The following is a 24,621-nucleotide window of genomic DNA, read 5'->3' as shown; positions in this document are numbered from 1 at the left end:
TTCTTAGTTTTATTCATAACACTTAAAATAAAATTCTGCAGAGAAATGGGTCCGTTTACCAGCTGAGCATCAAAAGAAATGGAGGCTTGAATGAATAATTACAATGTTGTGCGACTATGAGGCTACACAATAGCTCTGACAAGCCTATTTGTTGAGAAAGGGATGAGAGAATATCTCGGTGACATTAGGGAACAGAGGAACAATGGAGATCAATATCCCACTGATGATATAAAGCAATGATTTATTCATGTAGAGTTTAAAAGTAAGAATCCATTGTAGTTAGTCTGGTAAGAGACAAAGCTCTGCAGCTTGTTGAAAGGGACCTGTTACAAACTAAGAAAGACAAAGTCAAAGGGAGCCATGAAGTTGTGTTTAATCCCTGAAGTAGGGCTGGACAATTATTGCAAAAATCAAAATCATGATAATTGAACTTTTTACCTTGATTATGATTAATAAATTGTAATCCCTCAACCTCCGACTCAGTTTCTTCTGTAAATATTTGTTGAATCTTAAAACAAACAACTGAAAGGCACATGCACAGATTAACAATTAATGGTTATTTATTGAAACATTTGAAATCAAAACACACAACGGCTGAAATGAAAATGTTTTTCATAAAAAGTCAAATAGTTCCAAGGAAAGGGGAAAAAATTGAAATAACTGCCAAGGCAGGTTTATGTTGGTCAGAGGCTTTAAATGACGGTTTCGATTATCTTTTGATTAATTGCCCAGCTCTACCCTGAAGCATCATGTAAAGATGCATAATGTACCTAAATCCCAACCAGTGTTTAATCAGTGTTTTAACCAATCACAGGGATCCATGAATGAAACTCCCAGTAGTCCACTGGTAAATGACTACACTAAAAACTAAAAAAGCTGTCTCACTGGGTTTCTCTGAGAAGTCAGAAATTAATCAAGCATAACATTCAACCACTAAAACTCATTTTTCTATTCAGGAATGACAGTAAATAACTATAATTTGACATATTAATCAAGCAATATTAATGTGCTTTACTATTTTTTTCAGTTTTTTGTAAATCAGTAAGTTTGAAAATTCATGGATAACAATAATAATTATATGTTAGCATTAGAAATATCATTTGGGTTAAAGAGCTTCTACATATTGGTGTATTAACCATTGCAGAAACATAAAAAATGATTTTGGTAATTACCAATGCTGTTAATTTAGGGCAGCTGTGGCATAAACCTTACTTTGGTTAGGGTTAGGGTGGTCTAATAAATTTGTTAAGCACTGTATATATATATTTTTTTAAATGATTAGAAACATAATATACAACAGTGTAATAGAGGAAACATAAAAGATTGAAAAAATGAAGAGAATCTGTTATGGGGCCAAAACAATTTTTTAAAAAAATTTAAAAAACAAATAAACTCCTGAGATTATAAAGTTTAAAGTTGTATATTTACAAGAAAACAAACTCAGCATTTTAGAGTAAAAAAAAGGAAATTTTTAAAAAGAAAACATAAAATTTTCAAGGTCCAAAAGTCTTCATTAAAAACTGTAAATTTGTAAGTGTAAAGTGAAAAAATTACAAGACACAAAACTAAAAACAGTGGTTAATTCTGAACTTTATGATCTCAAAAATTCTTAGTCTAGGTTCACGTGCATTTGTGACTTTTACAGTCAAACATTTTTTTTTTTCTAGAGTGGCCCTAATACACTGCCCTAATAATGGATAGTTCATTCATAGATCTTCAGTAAAAAACAAGTGTATGCAGGCATTTTATGTTGGGATTTGGTCAATGACGATGATTAACACTGTGTACTTTTTCCACGTGGGACCTGGGGGGCGGCTCAGCTTTTCTTAGATAGGAGTAGGGAGGAGGGGACCCTAGGGAAAAAAGGTTGTGAACGCCTGCTCTAAATGTTTCATTGTTCTAATGCAATGACAATAAACAATCTATCTATCTATCTATCTATCTATCTATCTATCTATCTATCTATCTATCTATCTATCTATCTATCTGTTGCTGAATGACAGCTATAGAGAAGTGTGCATGCACATTATTTGCATCACAGGATGTGCAATGTGCACAAGTTTTCTTGTTTCCATGGTTAATCTCCAGTAAAAGTCAGTCTGGCGTCGCCATCAGTAGTCAGACAACTGTCCGCTGTGCATGCCATGCAGCAACTGTCACAGATACACCTGCAAGACACTCAAGGCAGACGCTCAACAAAGACTGGTGTACCACTTCAGCTAGTGGTGACTTCCAGTTGAGTGCATTCATAGCTGTACATGTTTAAGTCTAATTTTTTATCAAAAGCCTATCTGATAAGAATATTTTGACATTATGATGGCAAACCCACTGGGGATTAGCTATGCCACTTTATCTCTTCAGCAGCTAAAACGATATCCATGAACACAGTTTGCTGTCAGTCGCCAGTAACCATGGTTACTCATTGAACCAAAACACCTTGACCATTATGTCCACACTTTAAGGAAAATGTTCTGACTCTGGTTGTAGGTCTTCGCACTTAGCTTTGATTATTAATATTTTTTGTTAGTTTTGGTCCCAGAATGACAATCGTAGTGTCCTCATCCAGCGTTGCCATGCTTGTAGCTTACATCTAACACAGCAAGTAGTTGTATGGCCTCCATCCTGAGCTCTCCAGTGTGCCCTCTAGAGGTATCCTCCGTAACAAACATCATGTTTTGTCAAGTATATTAAAAAGAATGCCAATTAAGCAGCAGGACACATAAGGAAGTGCAAACCTCTTTCCAGCTAATACAGTGAGGTGCATGTGTGAAAAAAGCAACTCACAGCAAACAACGCTGGGTCAGTCAGTCTAATATTAAAACATTACACAACGGGTTATGGACATGTTGTCATAACTTGAAAATGTTAATGTTTCTCTCTGGACAGAGATAACAGGATGAGTCACTTACTTGGCTCTCAGCAGGTCCTGGTCTTTGAGAACAGATCCCTGTAGATATATGACCCTTTGGGACCACAGTGGTATCTGCAGGACTCTCCTCACCTGGAGGTCCATCTCAGTTGGGCACAGGATCACCACATAGTAATCCTTAAAGATTACACAAAAAGGGTTAATGTTCTAAAACAATGAGGGGAAAAAGAAGATGCTAATGTGATAAAATCTGGCAATACACTTCCTGGTGAGTCATCCTTTAAATACCCTTTCAAACCCACATGCTCAGATCTGTGCATGGTCTTTAGAATAAAAGGCTTCTGTTGTGTTGTTTGGTACCTGCAGTCTTGGATGGGCGTAGAATTCATTGAGAAAATCCATAAGCAGGTCTATCTTTAGCGCGCTGACACATAGCACGACATGCTTCTCTGTCTGAGCTCTGTGGCGGCTGTAATTCCCTCCAGACTTCTGTCTCTCCATCCACAGGTAGATCAGCTCCTCAAACTGACAGAGAGAAAATCAAACTCTCACAGAAACATTAAACAGAAACCGAAGTTCACTGAAATATATCTCCCTACCTGCAGAGGTAGCACCACCAGAGCCACGCAGATCATGATTACCACCAGAAGCTGGGACGGCCATATGCGAGGGGTGACATCTCCAAAGCCCACGGTGGAGAAAGTGACGATGCAGAAGTAGAAGGAGTTGAAGAGGGAGAGGTGTTTACCTGCCCGCTCCAGGTGCTGGATTCCACATGTGCTGTGTGGGCCACAGATAAAGATGAAGCATTGGTTTATATTGGGATGTGCTTTCTGTCAGATACGGTTGTATGTACCGTATGTTGTGGTATTGTACCCTACTGCATCATATTACAGTGCCTATAAAATATATTCACCCCCTTAGATGTTTTTACCCTTTTATTGATTTTATAAATCAATCATGGTTAGTATTATTTGGCTTTTTTGTCAAAAAAGGGAAAACACCCTTTTTAATATCAAAGTGAAAACAACTTTCTACAAAGTAATGCCAACTGAACAAAAAAATGTAAAGTAAAATGGGCGACTGCATAAATATTCAACCCTTTCAAGTCTGTGCAATCACAGCGCTGAGTCTGTGTGGATAGGTCTCAATCAGGCTTGTACATCTGGATTCTGCAATTTTACTCAATTCCTTTGGAGAAACTGCCCAACCCCTGTCAGGTTGCACAGGGATCAGGCATGAACAGTCTTTTTTAAGTCCAGGCACAAACCCTCTATTGGATTGAGGTCTGGGCTTTGACTCGGCCACTCTAGAACATTCACCTTCTTGTTTTTTAAACCATTTTTGTGTAGCTTTCGCTATATGCTTTGGGTCATTGTCTTGCTGGAAAATAAATCTTCTCCTAAGCCTTAGTTCTCTTGCAGACTGAATAAGATTGTCCTCCAGGATTCATTTTATCCCCTACCAGGCTGGGTGCTAGGAAGCATCCCCACGGCATGATGCTGCCACCCCTGTGCTCCACAGTAAGGATGGTGTGTTTGTGTTTGTTTTGCATCCTGTCTGATGGCCAAAAGACACCAACCAGCCAACAGCTGTCTGCAGAGTCTCCCCCATCTCAGCTGCTGAAGCTTGGAACTCCTTCAGAGTAGTCATAGGTGTCTTGGTGGCCTTTCTCACTAGTCTCCTACTTGCACGCTCACTCAGTTTGTGAGGACAACCTGATCTAGACAGATTTACTCATGTGCCATATTCCTTCCATTTCTTGATGATGGATTTAACTGAACTCTGGGGGATATTCAGTGTCTTAGACATTTTTCTGTATCCATCCTGACTTATACTCTTCAATCACCTTTTCTCTAAGATGCTTGGAGTGTTCTTTTGTCTTCATGGTGTAATGGTAGCCATGAATACTGATTAGGTAGTGACTAGACATTCCAGACACAGGTGTCTTTATACAAAAATCACTTGAGACACATTTACTGCACTCAGGTGATCCCCATTTCACTAATTGTGAGACTACTAGCACCAATTGGCTGGACCTCTGTTGGATTAGGCCAGTCAATTTAAAGGGGGTGAATATTTATGCAATCATTCATCCTTGTGCAACATGTTAAACACTTTGATTTCAGTTTCACTTTGCTGTAGAACGTCTCAAATGTATGAATTATAACACAACACAACAGTTAATGGTTGGATAAAAGAATGATCTTACAAGTTGTATCAAACGAGAACAAAAATTCTTGAAGGTGCATCCTCACCCTGTGAAGACGAGGCAGAGAAGGGTGCAGATGAGAATGAGGACCTGGTTGAACATGGCAGAGTTTGTCCTCTGAATCGCTCTGTGAACGTCATTCTACCCAATAACAATAAAACCACACATTAATACCAGCTCAAACCCTCTCACAAAAATTAGTTCATCTATTGGCATTATGGGTTATCTCTGGGATGCTTTCTGTCACAACAGTACAGCTGAATAACATGAAATACAGAGCAGCATGACAAACATAAAGAGGATTTGCCCCCAGTGGAAACCCTGCGGGGTGCACACAGTCACAGCAGAAACAATGTGGGAAAAATGTGTTGGTGAGGCAGCAGTTCAACTGACTGTAAGCATTAAGCTCTGTGTAAATCAGTGAAATGTGATGGTTTTCAGACAGACTACTGTGCGCTGACCAACCATGGTGTGACTCAGCGCCTGTTCTTAACAAAGCCATTAAAGCGTTGATTAGAAAAAGGCCATTAACAGCAACAATTAAGCTAATGTGTTCGACTCACGATCATGTTCTCCAGAGCACACTTGGCCAGCCAGCAGTTGAGAAATACAGGGATGAAAATGTTCCTTATAGAGGGCCAGAAGATCTAAGAAAACAGTGAGGTACTTAAAATCATGAATGTGTAACATTTCATATTAAAATTTCCAATAAAAACAGCACATTAATGAGAAATACTTAGTGTACTGTAGCTTAAGCGCTTCACTTTTGAAAAATTACACCCTGCTCTAGTTTCAAATTTTTACCACATGACTGCAGTCAACAATATATTCTTCAGCCACTTATCAATTTATGGTGGCAAATCAAGCTTTGGACATTTTTATGGTCGCCATTCTTAAAGGCGGGAAGATAAATAAAGGAAAGCTTAGCTAGCTCTGTGAGGCTGAGACAGTATTGGTTTCCTAAATCCCATAATTCTGCACATAATACTTAGATTTTGAGTGCTTGTGTTGCTCTAAAACCTCTCTCTACTTCTCAGCATTGATAGTTCCTTTCTAGATGTGTAAGCTGCCCACGCCATAGGCACTAATGCAACCCCATACCATCAGAGATGCAGGCTTGAGAACTGAGCCAGGATAGCAAGCTGGATGGTCCCTCTCCTCTTTAGTCCACAGGACATAGTGAACATGGTTCAAAAAATTTTTCAAAGTTTGATCCATCTGACCACAGAACAGTTTTCCATTGTGCTTAAGTCCATTTTAAATGAGCTTTGGCCAAAAAAAGACAATTCTGGATCCTGTTCACACATGGCTTCTTCTTTGCATGAAACTGCTTTGACTGTCATTTGTGGATATCTCTGTGAACTGTGCTGACAGACAATGATTTATGGAAGTGTTCCTGAGCCCATGCAGCGATTTCAGTGCAGAATCATGCCTGTTTTAATGCAGGGCTGCCTGAAGATCACAAGCATCCAATACTGACCCTTTGACTGTGTCCCTTGCTAACAGATTTCTCTGGTTTTCAATTTTCTGAGATTGTCCCACAGTTTTTAGGCCCTGTTTTTCACAGACTGGTGAACTTCTGCCCACCCTTACTGCTGAGACGGACTCGGCCCCTCTAAAATTTTCCCTTAATACCCAGTAATATTACTGACCTGTTTCCAAGCAACCTTATTAGTTGCAAAATTCTCCTCAATTCATCAATACTACTTACTTTTTTAGCCTTTTCCCCATGGCCCTATTTTTTTGAGATGTGCTGCTGCCATCAAATTCAAATTCAAAATGAGCTGATATTTTTGATCAAATCTGAGAGGTTGTTTATGTTCTATTCTAAAATAAAATATCGGTTTAATACGTTTTTAAATCATGTAATTCTGTTTTTATTTACATTTTTATGCAGTGCCCCACCTTTTTTTGGAATTAGGGTTGTAATTCTTCAGCTAACTGCTAATGTGATATTGCTACAGTAACTAACAAGCTGAAATTTAGCAGGTTTCTGTTGTGCTTAGTTACTTCATGAAGCATGTTAGCAGGCTGTATTTCCCTAAATCATTTACAAAGTTGATCCTTCTCACTTTGCAAGTATTTAGAGTTTGCAGAAGTTTTGGGTACATACAGTGCTTAACAAATTTATTACACCACCACCCAAAGTAAGGTTTATGCCACAGCTGCCCTAAATTAACAGCATTGGTAATTACCAAAATCATTTTTGTTTCTGCAATGGTTAATACACCAATATGTAGAAGCTCATAAACCAAAATAATATTTTTTAATGCTAAAATATAATTACTATTGTTATCCATGAATTTTCAAATTTACTGATTTACAAAAAAACTGATAAAATAGTAAAGCACATTATTATTTCTTGATCAATATGTCAAATTATAGTTATTTACTTGCATTCCTGAAGAGAAAAATGAGTTTTAGTGGTTGAATGTTATGCTTGATTCATTTCTGACTTCTCAGAGAAGCCCAGTAAGCCGGCTCAAATTTCTGTATAAAAAGGTGAATTCAGTTTGAAATTCCTCATTCCTGTTCAAAATGGTAAAACGTTTTTTGTTTTAGTTTTTAGTTTTAAAAAGTTTTTTGAGAGTTTCTAAAATATTTATGTTTTCTCGTTTTTCTGACAGGTGGTCTAATGAATTTGTTAAGCACTGCATATTAATAAAAGACTAGCAATAGACATTCTTAATCTTAATAATTCTGCTCTCTATGGTCTGGACCAGAGTGGTAAACCAACAGCAGCAGCTTTAGTTTTCTATGTTAGCATGCTATTTTCTTGTACTTAGAAACTCCTAGGAGTATCGATGAGATTTTTTTTTCTGCATTTATTTTTAAACAAAATTTATTAAAATTTTGAAGTTTTGAACACAACACACAATATCCCTTCCAAATAACTAGACAGTATAGCAAAACAGAAATAAATAGTATGCATATCTGTGACCTCAAAACACTACACACAAATATTTATATCCATAAAAGGAATAATATAAAAAATAATTAAACAAAATAATAACAATAATAATAATAAAAGTAACAACAATAACAATAATACACATACACAAATTTAAAGAAAAAAAAACAATACAATTAAAAAAAAATTAAAAGTAGATAAATAAATAATTAATTAAAAAATACAAATAAAAATAAAAATAAAATCAATAAAGAAATAATAAAATAAAGAAATGAATAAAAACATTTTGAAAAATAAATAAAAATCAAAATAAATAAAATTCCCCCAGTTTCTAAAAATATAAATCAAAGAAGCAGAGAAAAGTAAGGAGAGCTTAATTGAAATCCCCAAAGTTATCGCTCCAGTAACAGTGTCAGCACAAAGCTAACATGGCTGACAGCATCATAGCTGTGGGAAATACGTATCACAGCTTTTTTTTATGTCATCTATAAAGTTGTTGCAGCCGTATATGCTTGACAGTTGAAAAAATAAGAGGAATTAAAATGCAGCTGCTTAATTGTAGGAGATAGTTAAGTAGACTGTTTGACTTGGTTAAAAGGCGTTTTACCGTTATGATGAAGGGAACTGTGTTGATCATCTCCAGAAGAAAAGACACCTGGAAAATCTGCTCCCAAATGTTTCCCTGAAATAAAAACACTTTTTAACAGTTTCACCTGTAGGCACAGAAAAGACAGTGACTCACTGCAAAGAGACACTTCTTAATTGTAGTCTGTCACTTCTATCGACCACTTAATCCTTCACCTCCACCAGATCCTGCAATTACCGGCTGTCCTTAATGTAGCCGTGACAAATGACATTGGCTAATTACACCACTTATGAACTGTCAGTCACACAGACTGTAAGTGGCTAATTGTACCTGACAGTAAACACCTAGATGTGCTTCAGGGCTGTGTATTATTCTTGTGTCTTACCTTGTAGCTGAGATACATCAGCAGCATTGTCTCCAGGAAACTAATAATGGCCACAATCACCTGTGCAAGCAAAGTATAAACTAATAAACACAAGTCATAAATTTACATTGTCTTTTGTGGTGTTTACGAAGTTTCTAGACGTTTTTTTACATTTACCACTATTGTTTTTTTCTCTCTTTATATAACCAGCTGTGACTCACTTGAATGGCCCAGACAGGAAGCTTTCTATCCACCCAGAAGATCAGCTCCCTGTCAGACAGATCATACAACAGTGACTCTTTTAGTAGCAGGTAAAACATACCATATTTATATATAGATAAAAACACTCTCTGCATCTGAGAGGAGAAACATTATACACTACTGACGTATAATATGAGACTCCTACCTGTCTACAAGTAAAGACAGTGATCTCATGCAAGCTTTTATTGTTAAATTACTTCAATATAAGATGCAATATTTCACTAAAGACTTGAAAGTGCATAATAGACAGAAAAATAGTTTTCTGTTGATTTTTAAGTTTAAATCTGTCAGCTTCTTACCAGTTTATTTCTCTGTCCTGCACCGATCCGTTCCACTGGTTGTCGAAACTGCAAGGACAGCGATGATAAAAGAAATAGAGAAATGAGAAATTATTTTAAATTTATTTGTACGACTGAACTCAGCTATCTGAACTACACTGGGTTTACCTGAAATGTTTTAGATTTATATATATATATATATATATATTTTTTTTTTTTTTTTTTTTTTTTTTTTTTTTTTCCAAAGTATTCAAACTATTTTGACCATGATTCATATCTAAAAATCAATGAAAGGGTAAAAACATCCAAGGGGGTGAATACCTTTGAAAGGCACTGTACCTGAACTATGAAACATTTGACTTTGTTATTGTTCCCCTAAGCTATTTCATTTACTTTTCTATCTGTAGCAAGCTCTTTTTTCCATGGATATGCTAATGTCTGCGCTCCTCACCGTTCCGATGCAGTAACCGCTGTTTCAGACTGGCAGCCAGCGTTAGGGCTGCATCTCAGAGATGCAGCACATCTCACGCACGGAAAATTTTAAAATTTGAGGTCTCCTCTGTTTTTTATTTGCGTGATGAGCAGTTATCTGTATATCTAGACAGGAAAATGATAAATACAGAGCCATATTTACCTCCTTGTAGGAAATATTTATGTTGGTTACTGAGAAACGGTTACTGCATAAGAACGGCGATGAGAGCTAATTGGGAGTGCTGCAAAACTGTGACGTCACACTATCAGCATGGACCAAAACATGGCGGCCTCCTGGTGAGTTTATAAGCTCAAATTTACTCAAAATGCAGATGTCTAGTGAGGTTTTTTTACTTAAATATACATTTGAAAGATGCAGGAAGTTAAATACGTATCATTTAAGACCGTATAAATTAAAAAAGTTAAAGCACATAAAAACATTTGTTAAGAACTTTTTTTTTCTTAATTGCAAACTTGAACTTTACTCACATAAACAGCTAAACTGGAGGCTGAAAAGTGTAAAAGCTGTAAGGTAAACCAGGTATCACTGAATGCCAGGGAGACATTTTGTACATGCGCTCTTGCATAATTCTAAATGTACAGCAGTGTTAATGTTGTATTTCACTTAATTAGCCATTTTTAAAATTACAGTTTGTAAATTTTATAAACTGATATTCCTAATATTGATCCATATCAGTGTGCTGCTAAAGTCTAAACATCTGGTGGTGTTAATGTTAAAGGCTGACTAGACTAGACAAGACTACCAAACAAAATTGAAATGCCCATTATTGATCATTTTCATATTTACATTTATTTAAGATGTTTAGTTAGTGAATTTGTACATAAACTGAGCAAAAAATCTACTCCTTTTGTCTTTTGATCAGCTTTTTTTTAACTATATTGACTTTTTTCCAAATTTTTTCAATGTTGTGTAACTTTATAGCATTTTCCTTCTCCTTTATCTGTTATTTTTTCCAGCATGTAGGTTTTCTATCACTGTCTCCTTTGATTTGGAACGAACCATTTTCCACTAGGAGCGTTTTGCGGCCCTGCGATGTGGGTGGGGGTGTCGGTCACCACCCTGATGATGTACAGCAGACAGGTGAGCAGCTTCAAGGAGAAGTTGAACACACGGATCCTTAGACCTAAAAAACAGGAAGCAACCCATTTTCATACAACATAGCGGGCTGTAGCAGAACAGAAAAACAGCATCCTCCACTCAGCAGAAACATGAATGTGGTTATACACTTAATCTTACATAGAGATTCCAGCATGTTAAGCAGAGTGTGTTTCCTTCTTTAATATTTGAACGTTTAACAAGAAACTAATGTGATTCTTCAGTGCTGTTTAGTCCTCATAGCACATGCGGGTCTCATTACACAATCGCTGGAGGTTGTTTCCATTATCTTGTCCTTTAATAGACCCTTTCATCCATGGAAAACAGCTAATTTAGCAATTAACTAAAGGATGGCTTGCACTTACTTGATCTTTGGTTTTTGATGAAGAAAAGCTTCAGTCGTTCCTTAAATGTGTTCTCATTCACATAAAATTCTACCTGTACCCTGAAAAGAAAGACAAAAACAAAGTCAGAGAAAGAAATTCATGTTTCTTCAAAGCATGTTTTGAAATTGAAATTTAACACAGCATGATTATACATAATGTTGTGTTTTTAATCGTCTGCCTGAGGAGGATTTGGTAATTATCTGTCTCTGATTGTGGGGACAGAGTGACTGTGGGACATGTGGATTAAACCAAAGAAACCGCAGAGCAGCTATTACAGCATGAAGGATCATTTTAGCCTCAATTACAATCAAAGGAAAGAGTCATTTAAAAACAAAAGTAAAAACATGGGCCTCTTATTTTAGTGCTGAAAAATAAACCATAGTAAAGAAAATTACAGTCAATCCAAAATTCTCCAGTGGTAAATACATGAGCAGAGCGTTACATACAAGACCACATAATCAGTTCAGTCAAGCCTACGAGGAAAGCATCAAGCAGGAACGGCACACGTTCCTGCCCTTCCTGTGCCTACAAGGAAAGCCTGAGGCAGGGAGAGAGGAAGCTAAAACCGACAGCAGAGCAAAGCCTCAATGACAACAGAATGACAATAATTAAGTCAGATGGAGAATAAAGGAGGAGCTGGGGTGGAGGAGGGTTGCCAACGCGGCTTGCAGAGGGAGCAGCAAAGTGTATTCAGACTGGATCAGTTTAAACATGGCAGAATCAGTGCGATAAGCCAATAGTAAGCTTAGAGCGAATTAGCTGGCTGTCAGCTGATGAGGGCTTTCATGAGATCAGCTCCATGGCCTGCCTAAACTATCGCTATACGCTCGATCTTGTCACTTAAATCCAGCTTGGGAGTAATTCTGTTTTAAAGTAGTCAGTAGTGTAATATGTTTCTTTTTAAAGTCATTAACACTGTTATGATTGCATGGAATTTAAAGCACTCTACTTTTTTTTAAGATAGATTTTTTGGGGCTTTTATCCCTTCATTCACAGAGGACAATGGACAGAGTTGGAAACAGGGGAAAGAGACAGGAAAGCTGCCATTGGCTCGGACCGAGTACTCCCCCTGCTGCCTGGGTTCAGTCCAAGCCAGTGGAAGGCTTACAGGGTAGTAAATTTAAATCATACCTGAGGGTAAGATTCTGTATTTAAAAATTAAATGTAAGATGTCATATTATAGTTATATAGATCAGTGGTTCTCAGCCTTTTCAGCCCGTGACCCCCAAAATAAAGGTGAAAGAGACCTGGGACCCCCACTGTACCTGAAGGTGGCTGATGAACATTCAAGAACAGTCATGTGGAGACAAGGCTGTTCATAATGGGGGATAAAGGGGAGAGCTTTCTGGGGCCTAGCCAGACTCGGAGCCCAAGGAGGTCAGCAAAATCATGGTCAATTGTAAAGGTAAGCTGTGATATCCAATATTTTATATTTAACCTGAAATAATAACCACTCTTATCAATGAAACAAATATCCTTTTGAAATTTGTTTTTGTGGTATATGGCATTCTTAAAAATGTAAACCTGTTTTGCTTTAAAAAAAAAAAAAGAGTTAAAGTAGGTTAAACATTGGAAAAAATGGGTTAATAATGGCAAAAAACGGTGGCAAAAGTGGTGAAATTGGATCTTAAAAGTAGCAGAAATGGGTTAGAAGTGGCAAATATTATATAAGAATGGCAAAAAAAGAGAAAAAAGGCAAAAATGGGTTAAAGTAAAAAAAAACACTGGCATAAATAGTGGCAAAAGGGAATTAAAAAGTGGCTGAAAAGGCTTTAAATTACCAAAATGGGTGGAAATCTGGTGAAACTGGTAGAAAAATCTATATAAACTTGCAAAATAGTGCTAACTGAGAAAGCAAAAATAAGCAGATATTGGTCAAACTGGGGAAAATGGGCATATCAGATAAAGAAATGTGGTTAAAATGGGAAAAACTGGGCATTAAAAGTGGTAAAATGAGGTCAACAGTGGCAACAATGGGACTGAAGAGGCACCATTAGGTTTATGTGGCAAGAATTGGTTTAGAAGTGGAAAAACCAGGCAGAAAAAACTGGTGGAAAGGGTTTAAAATGGCAAAAATAAGTGTTAAATGGCAAAGATGTGTTAACAGTTGTGGGAAAAAATGATGAAAACTGGTTAAAATTGGGCAAAATTGGTGTAAAGTGACAAATATGGAAATTAAAACTCTTTTTTTTAGGGAATCTGGAGCCCCCTTCTTAGAGTCTTGTAACCCCCAAGGGGGTCCTGAGCCCAAGGTTGAGAACCACTGATATAAATAATCATATTTAGGTGTCAAAACTTGAAAAATCTCATAAAAGATTTGATGAAAGTTAATGAAACGCCAGCTCTGTTTAAAATGATGACTGCTATGAATAAAAAGGAGCAAATAAGTGAGGTTTTTCTGAGCTAGATTTTACTACGCACGTCCCCTTAGGGCTCCCATAGAAAACAGTAAAACCAGTAGCTTATGTTTGACTAATTTACTAAGAGCCACTTCTACCATTTCCTTGATAAATATGAAGTTAATGTTAATTTAAAGAGGCATTAACTAGGGAGGAGGAGGAGAGTTACTCAGAGAAAATGAGTAAAACTCCTACAGCAGGTAGCATGGCAACACAGAGCAAATCTTAACACCATTAAAGTTTTATCTTCACAGTGCTGTGTTCAGAACAGAGCACAAACATAAAGAAGCGAAAAGGAAGCACAAAATAAAGGATTAGAAGAATCCAGAAAGGTTGAAAGTCGTGCTGTGGAGTAATCCAGAGTTCAGCCTCGTGGCTCAAAGGTTGATTGTGGGAAGGAAAAGCAGTGTGGGTAGTGTGTTCAGCTGCTATTTCAGGTCTGCTGATCATAAAAACAACAGGACAGGAGAGGAGACAACCCTTCAGCGGAATCCTCAGCGTGATGAGATCCGACCAGCTGACACGCGTGTCCGGCAGCAGGGCAGAGATGTGTCACATATGAGAGTCCTACAGATAGTTCCTGTCTGTCTCTGTGTCTAACCCCCTCCACCCACACCCACTCACACACTCTCACACATGTCGCGGTACAAAGTAATGACCCATAATCAGCTCCTGTTGAGCACACAATTACCAGCTGAAGTGGTCTGACATTAGTCACACTGCCGCGGCGCATCGAGTTTCTGGCAATAAGACGCACAGCTTTGGAAGTAATCAGATCTTTTTAAAAACTAATTGCGGCGGAGAAAGTTCTGCGAGTGAAATCACTCTGGAACACTCTGATAATATCACGTCTATTCACCTGAGGTTTCATTATCATCAGAGGGAGAAACATGTTGATCTGAATGCACAACGCTCACACAAAGGCAGGTAGATGGAGAGTGAGCAGGAAAATGTTTTCAGAGCCAAATCAACAAAATTCTAACAAAAAGTAAAAGTCATTATCAATTAATACTTTTAAGAGCATATATTTTAACATTGACTAGCTCCAACTTCCTGATGGTGAGTGTTTGCTGTCTTTTCTTTTTTATAATAAAATAAATGCGAAACTGAACAGGTGGTTGGTTAAAAATAGCACAGATGGGGCGCTGGTTGTGTCCACACGCCCCATGTGCAGGAGGTGTTGCTTTGGTGCATAGTCTGGGTTCAGGTCTAAGTACTGTGAAACAGAGCAAGGATTTTTTTAACATAGCTTTTCAACACATCCTAGTTTTATTTGGATGCTTCAAAATTGTTGATTATCAAAATTATTTCACAGAAAAAAAAAACTACCAGGGTATAAATCATTAGCCCCTTTTACAACTGACTTTTTTGGCCATTGCACAAATTACTGGTGTGCAATGATGTGCTTTAACTTTGTAAAGTTCAAAGCTTGTAAAATAAAGTTAAACTGAGGGTTATCTTCACATTGGCACACAGAATAAAAACTTCAGTCAGGGATTGAGCGGCCACTGGATAGAGCATCATGGCAAAAACAGAAGAAGTCAGTTTAGACCTGAGAAAAATAATTTTTGACGCTCACAAAGCAGGAGAAGCATACAAAGTTATCCCAGCAAAGCAGATGGATTCGCCTGTTTCTGTGTTTCTCACTGGAGAATCCATCTTGCAAAAGCTCCCATCTGAACAGTTTGGGCCCAGTTAGAAAGTGACAGGACCAATCAGCGTCGAGGGGCAGTACTTTCAGGCGCGGCAGAGCCGTGACCAAGCGGCAACCTCCGGTCCTGAAAAATGAAGCCAATGCAGAAGTGCAAAAAATTGCTATACCGCGAGTGTCCACTTGAGGCTGGCTGCAGGAAAACCAGAAGTCCCGCCTGGACACATGTTAAACAGCCGGTTTTGACACTAGATATAAACTGGTTTGCAGCCTGGTTCAAAACACCAAACGTGTCTCATTAGCTAGTGTCTTATTGTGCTCCCACTGTACGAAGGGTGAATTTTTTGGTACCACAATTGTTTGGATTATATTTAGGATGAAAGCTGATTGGGGCATCTCATTTGATTGACAGATAGCTCGGCAGGCAGAGGCTCCATTTCTGTCAACCAGAATGCTAGCTAGCAGGCTGACAGGAAGTCACGCTCAGTGGGCGGGCCGTTAGGTTGATCCAAAGTTCGGTTGAGACCGCGATTTCAATATGGAAGCCTCCACGAATTGGCTTCAAGAGCCGTTTGAGTCCGCCTATTGTAAGCAGACGACTGACGGTTTGTCCAGTTCTTTCTACAGTCTATGGTCGTGACGTAAGTAAGCAGCAACAAGAGGCTGGTTGGAATTATGGCAGAAGAGTTTAGCGTGGATGCTGCTAAAGCACCAGTTTTATCAGAACTTGATGACATTTCTTCGTTAAAAGAACAAAGAACAGCTGTGAGTTGTTTTCTTTTCAAAAACCATCAAAGTCATGTGCTGACATGTCTACAGTCGCCATGGTTCGAGATGCGACAGACAGAACGTTCATCCAACCACCTGCCAAGTTTTTTTCAAAGGCTCTGCCCTTTCCCAAACGCTGTCTAGAGGCGTGCCAGTGTAGGTAGTTTTTGGCTTTTGTGGAATATTTTTGTTCCTGTGTGCAAAGTATAATTTTGTAAGCATTCAAAATAAAATTAGGATGTTAGGGAAAGTTGTGTAAAAATCTTTTTAAGAGAACTTTGGGAATACTTTTAAAAATCAGAAATTTGTACAGGGGGGATAATAATTCCATCCTCATCTGTTCATGTCTGACACCTACCTCATAGCAGAGATTTCAGGTGTAATAAACTCAATTACGAAATAGTCCATCTTAATACTAATAGTCAAGTTTGTTTTTATAGGTCACATGGAGGTGTCAGTATTGATTTCAGTCATTTTTATAAATAGATAAAAATGTCTAGGGGGTGTTTTAAAAATCATAACTCACATTTGAAAGCTTAGAGACACACTAGATCCATCAAGTTGCTAAGCTAAAATACCAGCGCTATAATTAAATAACAAAAAAAAATAAAAATAGACTACAAGGTCAATAGAAACACAGAAAATTCAATTTTCTGGTTTCTATAGTTAGTGCATTTGTTTAACTGTTTTTTATCCCAGTCCCTATCCCTACATTATTGCTGTGAGGCCTGGTGAAAAGAACTTACTAACAGTTCTTTCTTTGATTAATAAGAAAGGGACTTTCCTTCATTTATTATGGGCCTGCACCATGATCTGTAGTTACTGGCTTAAGATTCACAAACGTCTTAAAAAAATCACTAAGACTAAGTTTGAATTTTGTTCAAGGATATATGTTCTTGGTGACCCTCATATAATTAACCAATCTAGGGCCAGAGATTTTATTCAGACAGGTATAATGATAGGAAAACAAATCATAATGAGAAATTGGAGGAACCCAGGGGAGCCCTCTTTTCATGGCAAAAGAGGCAAAAGTAGCATTATATGAAAAAATCTCTTTAGGTTGTAATGACAGACCTGAGAAATATTTGGTAAAATGGGGAGTCTATTTAAACTACATCAGTGCTGTAGGCGGTCCGTGAAGAGCCGTCTAATGCTGATTTGAGTAATGAGATGAAACATGATGCACATCAATTATGGAAGATGTAATAAATGTATGTAACCTTCGTTTGTATTTGTTATCTTTTTTCATAGGATTTTTTTTCATTCTTTTATTTATTTTTGACTTTATACATTAAATGTATCACATGTATTTGTAGGTATGTACTTACATATGTATGTGTGGATGTATAGGTACATAAGTCACCTTGTTATCTATATATGAGTCATCTGAATTGTTGACCGAAATGTGACAATGTTAATGAAAATTTCATAAAATACAAATTATCAAAAAAAAAAAAAAAAAGAAAGAATTTAAAAAGGGGGAGAACAACGGATGTGGAGGGCCCCCATGCCTGTGTTGGCCTAGGGCACAGGAGTCAAACTCAAGGCCCAGGGGCCAAATCCGGCCCATGGAACAGTTAAATCCGGCCCGCGAGATGATCTCATATTTCTGTTATAACTGGCCATCAGTCTGAGGTCTGCAGATTTCCTCAAAAAAATGTAAACCAAACCTCAATGATTTCAGATATCCTTAAGTCACAAAATCTGAAAAAGGAGTAGAATTATTTAAATAAGAAGCCAAGAATGTGGGAAAATAAATTAATTTGTGTTTTAATTTCACATTTTGAATTTAGCATCTCACAATTAGGACTTAAACTCAGGATTTTGACTTTTAATTTCATACTTTGAGCATTTCAACTCATTATTTTGACTTCTCATATAATATTTTGAGCTTTAAGATTCATAATTCTAGTTTTTAAGTGATATTTTGATCTTTTTAACCAATTATTTTGTATTTTACCTCATATTTTCAACTCCAGACTTTGACTTCATAATCTCATAGTTTGACCTTTAAGACAAGACTACAATATTTTTTTCATAGTTTGAACTTTTAAACCCATGATTTTGACTTTCTTTCTAATATATTTGCCTTTAAAAAAATAATAATTTCAGTTTCATGTTTTGACCTTTTTGAACTAATATGTTTACTTTTCTCTGATTTTAAGCCTTCAAACTTATCTTTTTGACTTTTTAAATGTCAAAACCGTTTATCATCAGTGCTACGTTTTTTTTTTGTTGTTGTTTGTTTGTTTTTTTTTTTTTACCTCTGCCAAGGAGGTAATGTGATCAGCAAGGTTTGTTTGTTAGTTTGTTTGTTTGTTGGCAACATAACTCTAAAAGTTGTGGACGGATTTTGATGAAATTTTTAGGAAATGTCACAAATGGCATAGGTTAGAGCTGATTAGATTTTGGGAATGATCCGGATCACTGTCTGGATCCAGGAATTTTTTTAAAGGATTCTTTACTATTGGGAGATAGGGCTAATGGTAGAGGTCTGCGCTCTCTGAGTGCTTTTCTAGTTTTTATATTCTATTTCTGCTGAAACAATGGGGACAGTTTATGGTTAAAAAGGTGACCCTGTTGCGCCCTCAGGTTAGTCCTAAATCCAGAATCCGGCCCCTGCTGTGATTGAGCTTGACACCCCTGGCCTAGGGCCCCAAAATTGCTAAGTCCGCCACTGCAATAGGGTTAGCTCTTGTAACCTTTATAAAGTAGGGTAAACGTTTATATCTGTGGCACAAAATGGGGATTTTCAAGTAGTTTGGACAGTGAGACATTTTGTGCAAAACGGTAAGAAATGAGCTAATTAATGTTCGTCACATCTGTATGTTGCATAAACGCAGGTATCCACACATAAATGTAAAAACACTCAGAGGTTATATCATAAGAACAACAAACACGCAGGGATCCCTGCACACCTCTGCAGATTTTGGGCGCGAGGATTAAATTTGTCATCGCGAGCTCACGTAGTTTCCCTCCCCCGGAGTTACCTGCTAATGTTACCTGTAGCATCTCTGCGGCTCCCACGACAGCTCCGCTCAGAAACAAAGACATAATCATTTTAAAAAAACTCCCACAGTTTCCTATTCTCAGCCCAGACATCGGGGAACTATTTTAGGGCACAATTGTCCCACACTGACCCTACCTCTGCCCTGCGTCACCACCAAAAGAGTCCGACCTCCACGTGCTCACGGACGGGTTGACCCAGGTAGGAATGACGATCCTCGGATCCATTGACACCTGTAGCTGCGTCGTGCTCTCAGTCTTTATTCCTACAGTGTGAAAAGCTTCTTGACCAACGCGCCTCCCCGCAGCTCTTAAATAACAGCACTACTGTTTATCCTCGGAATAAATTAATTATTTCTAAGCTTATAAAAAATTACAAACACGATGGTGGAAACAAAAAGCTCTCAAAAGAAACGAAAACACAAAGCTGTGCTTGATTAATCGTTTATTTTAAGGGATGAAGTGTTTATTGGAATAATTTTAGAAATCTATTCAATCTCTCTCTCTTTCTCTCTCGTGCGCGGGCCTGTTGCCACAGCAACGTTGCTTTGACAGAGTGTAACCCCATAACCAGCAGCACTGCAGCTCCTGGCAAAGCTGTTAGCATCCCCTCTGACACGGTGGAGGAATGGTCCGATGAATCAGAAGCACATAAAAACTGGTTCTTATTTCCATATTGAGGCACCATCAGCTGCAGCGTTTTAGAATTTACAGGGTCCCTCAAACTACCCACCTAAAGCTAAAATGTTTGAAACTCATGCTTCTAGTCTGATTTCCATTTTGCTCTTTTGTCAAGTGAAAGCCATTTTGCTCTGCAGTGTTGACGACGCCATAAATGACAAATATTAAGAAAAACGTTTCTCCCTGTCTGTGTCCTCTGTGGATCTGCATAAAAAAGAAAAACCCTGAACAAGAGAAAATCAACAAATATGTAGGAGGCTCTGCTCTCTCTCAGCCTCTCTCTCTCTCTCTCTCATCTGTCCTTCCCACCTTTTGGGCTGTCTCCTAATTTGAAAGTGTCTGAAGTAGTAATTTATTGATGACCTCCTCTATGAATCAGAGAAAATACCGGAAAGGGCCGCTCCACTTGACCCCCTTCAGCCCACACTGGCGCTGAAACACCACTCAGTGTGGCTGTTCTAGAAACACAAGGAGACCCAGACGACACCAAAACTCCTGAGTGTACAATATGAGACATTTTCACAGAACGCTTATAGTTTCCACTTTGTAAATGACTAAATCCAGCTCAGTTGGCCTCATTTATGTTCATATAAATCATTATTTTAAAGCTCTGTAACTGTTGTACAGTGCCTATGAAAAATATGCACCACCTTGGATGTTTTATTCTTTTACTGATTCAAAAAAATCAATCATGATCAATATAATTTTGGCTTTTCTGACAAAAAACACTCTTTAATGTCAGATTTTTAGTCGACACACCTGTCTGCAATCACTGCTCTGAGTCTGTGTGGACAGGTCTCAATCAGGAAGTCATCTGGACACTGCAATTTGACTCTATTCTTCTTTGCTCAACTGCTCAAGATCTGTCAGGTTGCACAGGGATCCGGTGTGAATAGCCCTTTTCAAGTCCAACCACAAAATCTGTATTTGATTGAGGTCTAGGCTTTGACTTGGCCGATTCAGAACATCCATGTCTTTAAACCATCTTCGTGTAGCTTTCTCTGTATGCTTCAGGTCATTGTCTTGCTTGAGAATAAATTCTCTCCCAGGCCATAGATCTCTTGCACACTGAATAAGATTGTCCTCCGGGATTTTCCTGTATCTTGCCGCATTCTTTTTCCCCTCTACCTTTACAGGCCTTCCAGGGCTGGATGCTGAGACCCCCCACAGCATGATGCTGCCTCATGGCCGAAAAGTACCATTTTGGTCTCATTAGACCAGAAAACTTTCTTCCACTTGACCATGGAGTCTCCCACATGCTTTTTGGTGAACTCTAGTCCTGATTGAATCTGAGCTTTCTTCGTCAGTGGCTTTCTCTTTGCCACTCTCCCATAAAGCTTTGACTGGTGAAGAACCCTGGCTCAGCTGCTGAAGCTTGGAACTCCTTCAGAGTAGTCATAGGTGTTTTGGTGGACTCTCACTAGGACAGCCTGATCTAGGCAGATTTACACATGTGCCATACTCCTTCCATGTCTTGATGCTGGATTTAACTGAACTCCGGGGGATGTTCAGAGCCTTGAAAAATGTTTTCTGTCCATTCGCTGACTTTCACTTGGAGTATTCTCTTGTCTTCATGGTGTAATGGTAGCCAGGAATACTGACTAACCAGCAACTGGACCTTCCAGACTCAGGTGTCTGTATACTACATTCACCTGAGACACATTCACTGCCAAGGAACCAATGGTGCAGCTACTAAATGCTGAGTCTAATATTTATGCAGTGGAAAACATCCAAGGGGGTTAATATTTAAGTTCACAAGCAAGGGATGAACATGAAGCCCAGGGACCTTGATCGTTGACCTAAAAACTCTAAAATCAAACCAGTTTATCTCTGAGTCAAAGTGGACATTTGTGCAAAGTTTAAAAAATATCCTTTGAAGCTTCCTCGAGATATGACCTTCACAAGCAAGGGATGGACATGAGTCCTAATGCCCTTGACCTTTCAACTATTACCTCAGAAATCAAATTAGTTCCCTCATGAGTCAGAGCAGAGATGTATGCAAAGTTTGAAGAGCCTTATTGAGATATTGCTTTCACAAGAATGGCCCAGACAGACAGATGGACGACCAGAAACCATGAAGCCTCTGGCTTCCGCTGTTACCGGCATGCAGGAATAATAACAACACAGAATACAAAAAGGAACAAAATGCATGTCCTCTGTCCTGTCCTTCCTTAACACTGGTTTAATTTCATCTTTTAAAATTAGTACATTCAAATTTGTCTGAAATTAATTTCCTTTTTTTTTGTTTGTTAGTTCTTGTAGGATTGCACAAGTGTGCTTGTTATAAAATACAACCGTTTTTTAAAGAGAATGACAGCACTTAAGCTGGAAAATTAAGACATTTAAAAATGTGAAAATGCAGCAAATTGGAAAACCGATGAGTGGAATAGCAAATGAGGGAAAAACAAAGATTACAGAGAGAGTAGAGGATAGTAGGAGAGACTGCAACACTTCAAATAAAATCTGCCTTTTTTTCTCCTTTGAGAAAGGAACCTTTGAGTGATGGATGCGACTGGTGACATTTAGGAGTTCACGATCCATTAGCCTGGCCTCTGAAAATCTAACCTGCAGCATCACTCACCAGCAACAACACTGTCTGCGTAGCACAGAGGCAGGGTCTTTTTTTGCAGGGAATGAAGAGAAAAATGGAAATCTGCATCTAAAGCAGCTGAACAGGTAGACAGCTTTATCGAGCAGGAAAGCGCAGTAGTTGCAAGGACAGCTGGGGAAAGGTCACATCTGAGTGAAAGCACTGGCAGACTGTGTTGTTTTTCAGCCCCAAATAGATATGTCAAGTATTACAAACAGCACCACGGTCCCAAAGGTTTGCTGCTGCAGCTGTAATCACATCTAAAATTACATTTGATCATCACTCTCCTGAGATCCATCTGGCAGAATCCTGGATAATAAAACAGAGTAAAAATCCGTAGGAAATGCAGATATGAGCGCATAAGTAACTGCACTAGATTGTTGGATTCTGCTCTCCCTTTTGTAACCCCTGTAACAAGAGAAAAGGAGACCCATGTTTTTGCTTTTTAAGTTATTTTTTGACTCTTTTGTTCGTACTTCAAAAGCAGAAACAACCTCAAGCTTTGGTGCAGCAGTGCTTTGAATCATAGGATGAAAACAAATGAAGTCTTTCTTAGAAAAAAGATAAAGTGCTGCTGATCTTGTCTGAAGTAGAGAAGCGCAAAGAAACAAAAGTGTTGATGGGGAAAGGTATAACAAAGGGTCTAATTGTGAGATCTCATTTAAAATTCTATCTCTGAATTAGATCATTATGTGGCTGCTGAACAACAAGTCTCAGTTTTGCGTTGCATAAATAAATGAGTCTACATTTTTACTCCTTCTTGTAGCATCTGATAATTCAGTGTTTTTCTTTTCAGCACCATGGACAGCACCACTATTCTGCCATGTCCCTTGTTTCAGTTTCTATAACAAAACAGACAAAATCTTAAACCTTCAACACCCCTGACTTTGTTGAAGACACTTCAAAATGCTTTAGTTATGTTGTGTGCCAAGACTTCAGGAAGAAAACAAGGTAAACAGGTCTTTTGCAGGAACTGTGATGCAACTTTATAGTACAACCTTGACACAGAAGGGCTTCATGCTTATGAGAGTATTTGTCAGCTGAATAGGCAGTCTGGCAAACAGCAGTTGTGTTATGTGAATGTTACTTGAGTTTTTTAACAGCTGTTAAATAATCATTGCTATTTATCTGAGAAGTAATGCTAACATATGAAGACAGGCTGCTGCATAGAATAGAAGAGCTCTAGTAGAAACGAAGCAGGATAAAGACATGGGGTCTGAAAATTATCATAATTTGTTGTGAGGTGTATTTAGTTTTGAACCAAAGCTCATCATCTTTTGCTATCCTTACCTTTGCAGACTGGGACAAAATTCAACTCAACAACACTTTCAAAGAGCCTGAGGTGGTTTGATGTCGAGAGGGGTCCAGCTGCAGACCTCCACTCTCATTCAGCTTAACGGCTCCTCCAACGTGAAGCAGAAGCCACCTCCATCGTAGGACTGAAGTGACGCAAATCTAATCCTCTCAGCCGTCTGACAGGCTCCTCCACCTCCAGCTCCTCCTCCTCTATCGTCAGACGTAAGTGACATACATCATGCGCATCTTAAGTAAAATATACACCTACCCCAATGAGCTACCCCTAAATCTAACCAATGGAAATTAAAATGCTATACCTTACCTAAAGCTAAGCAAATACTCATATCCTGACATCACTTCCTTCTGACGGTCTCGGAGTGGAGCTTGCAAGAGTGGAGGTCTGCAGCTGGACTGTCTTGTTGATGTCTGGCTTCTGCCCAGACAAACCAAAACCAAAAACACCCCCTGAATTACTTTAAAGGGGACATATTTTACCCTTTTAAGACAAGTTTATATTGGTCTCAGAGGTCTCCAAAACATGGCTGTGAAGGCTGTTGCTGAAAAACACTCCAGTTTAGGATTTTTGCACGTCTGAAAACCCCTCTGTTTCAGCCCTGCTCAGAACGAGGTGTTTCTGTGTCTGTGGCTTTCAATGTTACTGAACTGTCTGACTCCGCCCCTGACCACGCCCCTCTCAGGAAATGGTTGTGGCTTCTGATCCTCCTCTCAGCTGAGGCTCAGCTGGGGGGGGGATTTTTCTGGTATTTGAGGGGAT

The 24,621-nt window shown here is 38.4% G+C and overlaps 1 protein-coding gene and 1 long non-coding RNA gene across 5 annotated transcripts in view; one reads left to right on the top strand and one right to left on the bottom strand.

The window, feature by feature from the left end:
- The window catches only part of kcnt1a (potassium sodium-activated channel subfamily T member 1a), a 62,900-nt gene that overhangs the window by 30,241 nt on the left and 8,038 nt on the right, over positions 1 to 24,621 (bottom strand). For 3 of the 4 annotated variants that reach the window (XM_041811355.1, XM_041811356.1, XM_041811354.1), the window contains exons 3-13: positions 11,435 to 11,514; positions 10,974 to 11,097; positions 9,503 to 9,550; positions 9,164 to 9,212; positions 8,964 to 9,023; positions 8,600 to 8,674; positions 5,645 to 5,728; positions 5,128 to 5,222; positions 3,469 to 3,649; positions 3,230 to 3,394; positions 2,910 to 3,046 (exon numbers count right to left, since the gene is read on the bottom strand). In XM_041811355.1, coding sequence (XP_041667289.1) covers positions 2,910 to 3,046; positions 3,230 to 3,394; positions 3,469 to 3,649; positions 5,128 to 5,222; positions 5,645 to 5,728; positions 8,600 to 8,674; positions 8,964 to 9,023; positions 9,164 to 9,212; positions 9,503 to 9,550; positions 10,974 to 11,097; positions 11,435 to 11,514 — 1,098 coding nt within the window. Of the gene's footprint in view, positions 1 to 2,909; positions 3,047 to 3,229; positions 3,395 to 3,468; positions 3,650 to 5,127; positions 5,223 to 5,644; positions 5,729 to 8,599; positions 8,675 to 8,963; positions 9,024 to 9,163; positions 9,213 to 9,502; positions 9,551 to 10,973; positions 11,098 to 11,434; positions 11,515 to 19,418; positions 19,537 to 24,621 lie in introns of those variants that run through there. The other variant, XM_041811358.1, reaches the window with a different exon arrangement.
- LOC121525379 overlaps positions 19,270 to 24,621 on the top strand; it is a 24,442-nt gene continuing 19,090 nt past the window's right edge. The window contains exons 1-2 of the long non-coding RNA XR_005993213.1: positions 19,270 to 19,481; positions 23,849 to 24,068. This is a non-coding gene — a long non-coding RNA (uncharacterized LOC121525379). The remainder of the gene's footprint in view (positions 19,482 to 23,848; positions 24,069 to 24,621) is intronic.

This window comes from Cheilinus undulatus, linkage group 17 (assembly GCF_018320785.1).
Source record: "Cheilinus undulatus linkage group 17, ASM1832078v1, whole genome shotgun sequence".
In the NCBI taxonomy this organism is placed as follows: domain Eukaryota; kingdom Metazoa; phylum Chordata; class Actinopteri; order Labriformes; family Labridae; genus Cheilinus; species Cheilinus undulatus.
Note: the sequence above shows the minus strand (reverse complement) of the source record. Positions and strands in the feature narration are given on the sequence as shown.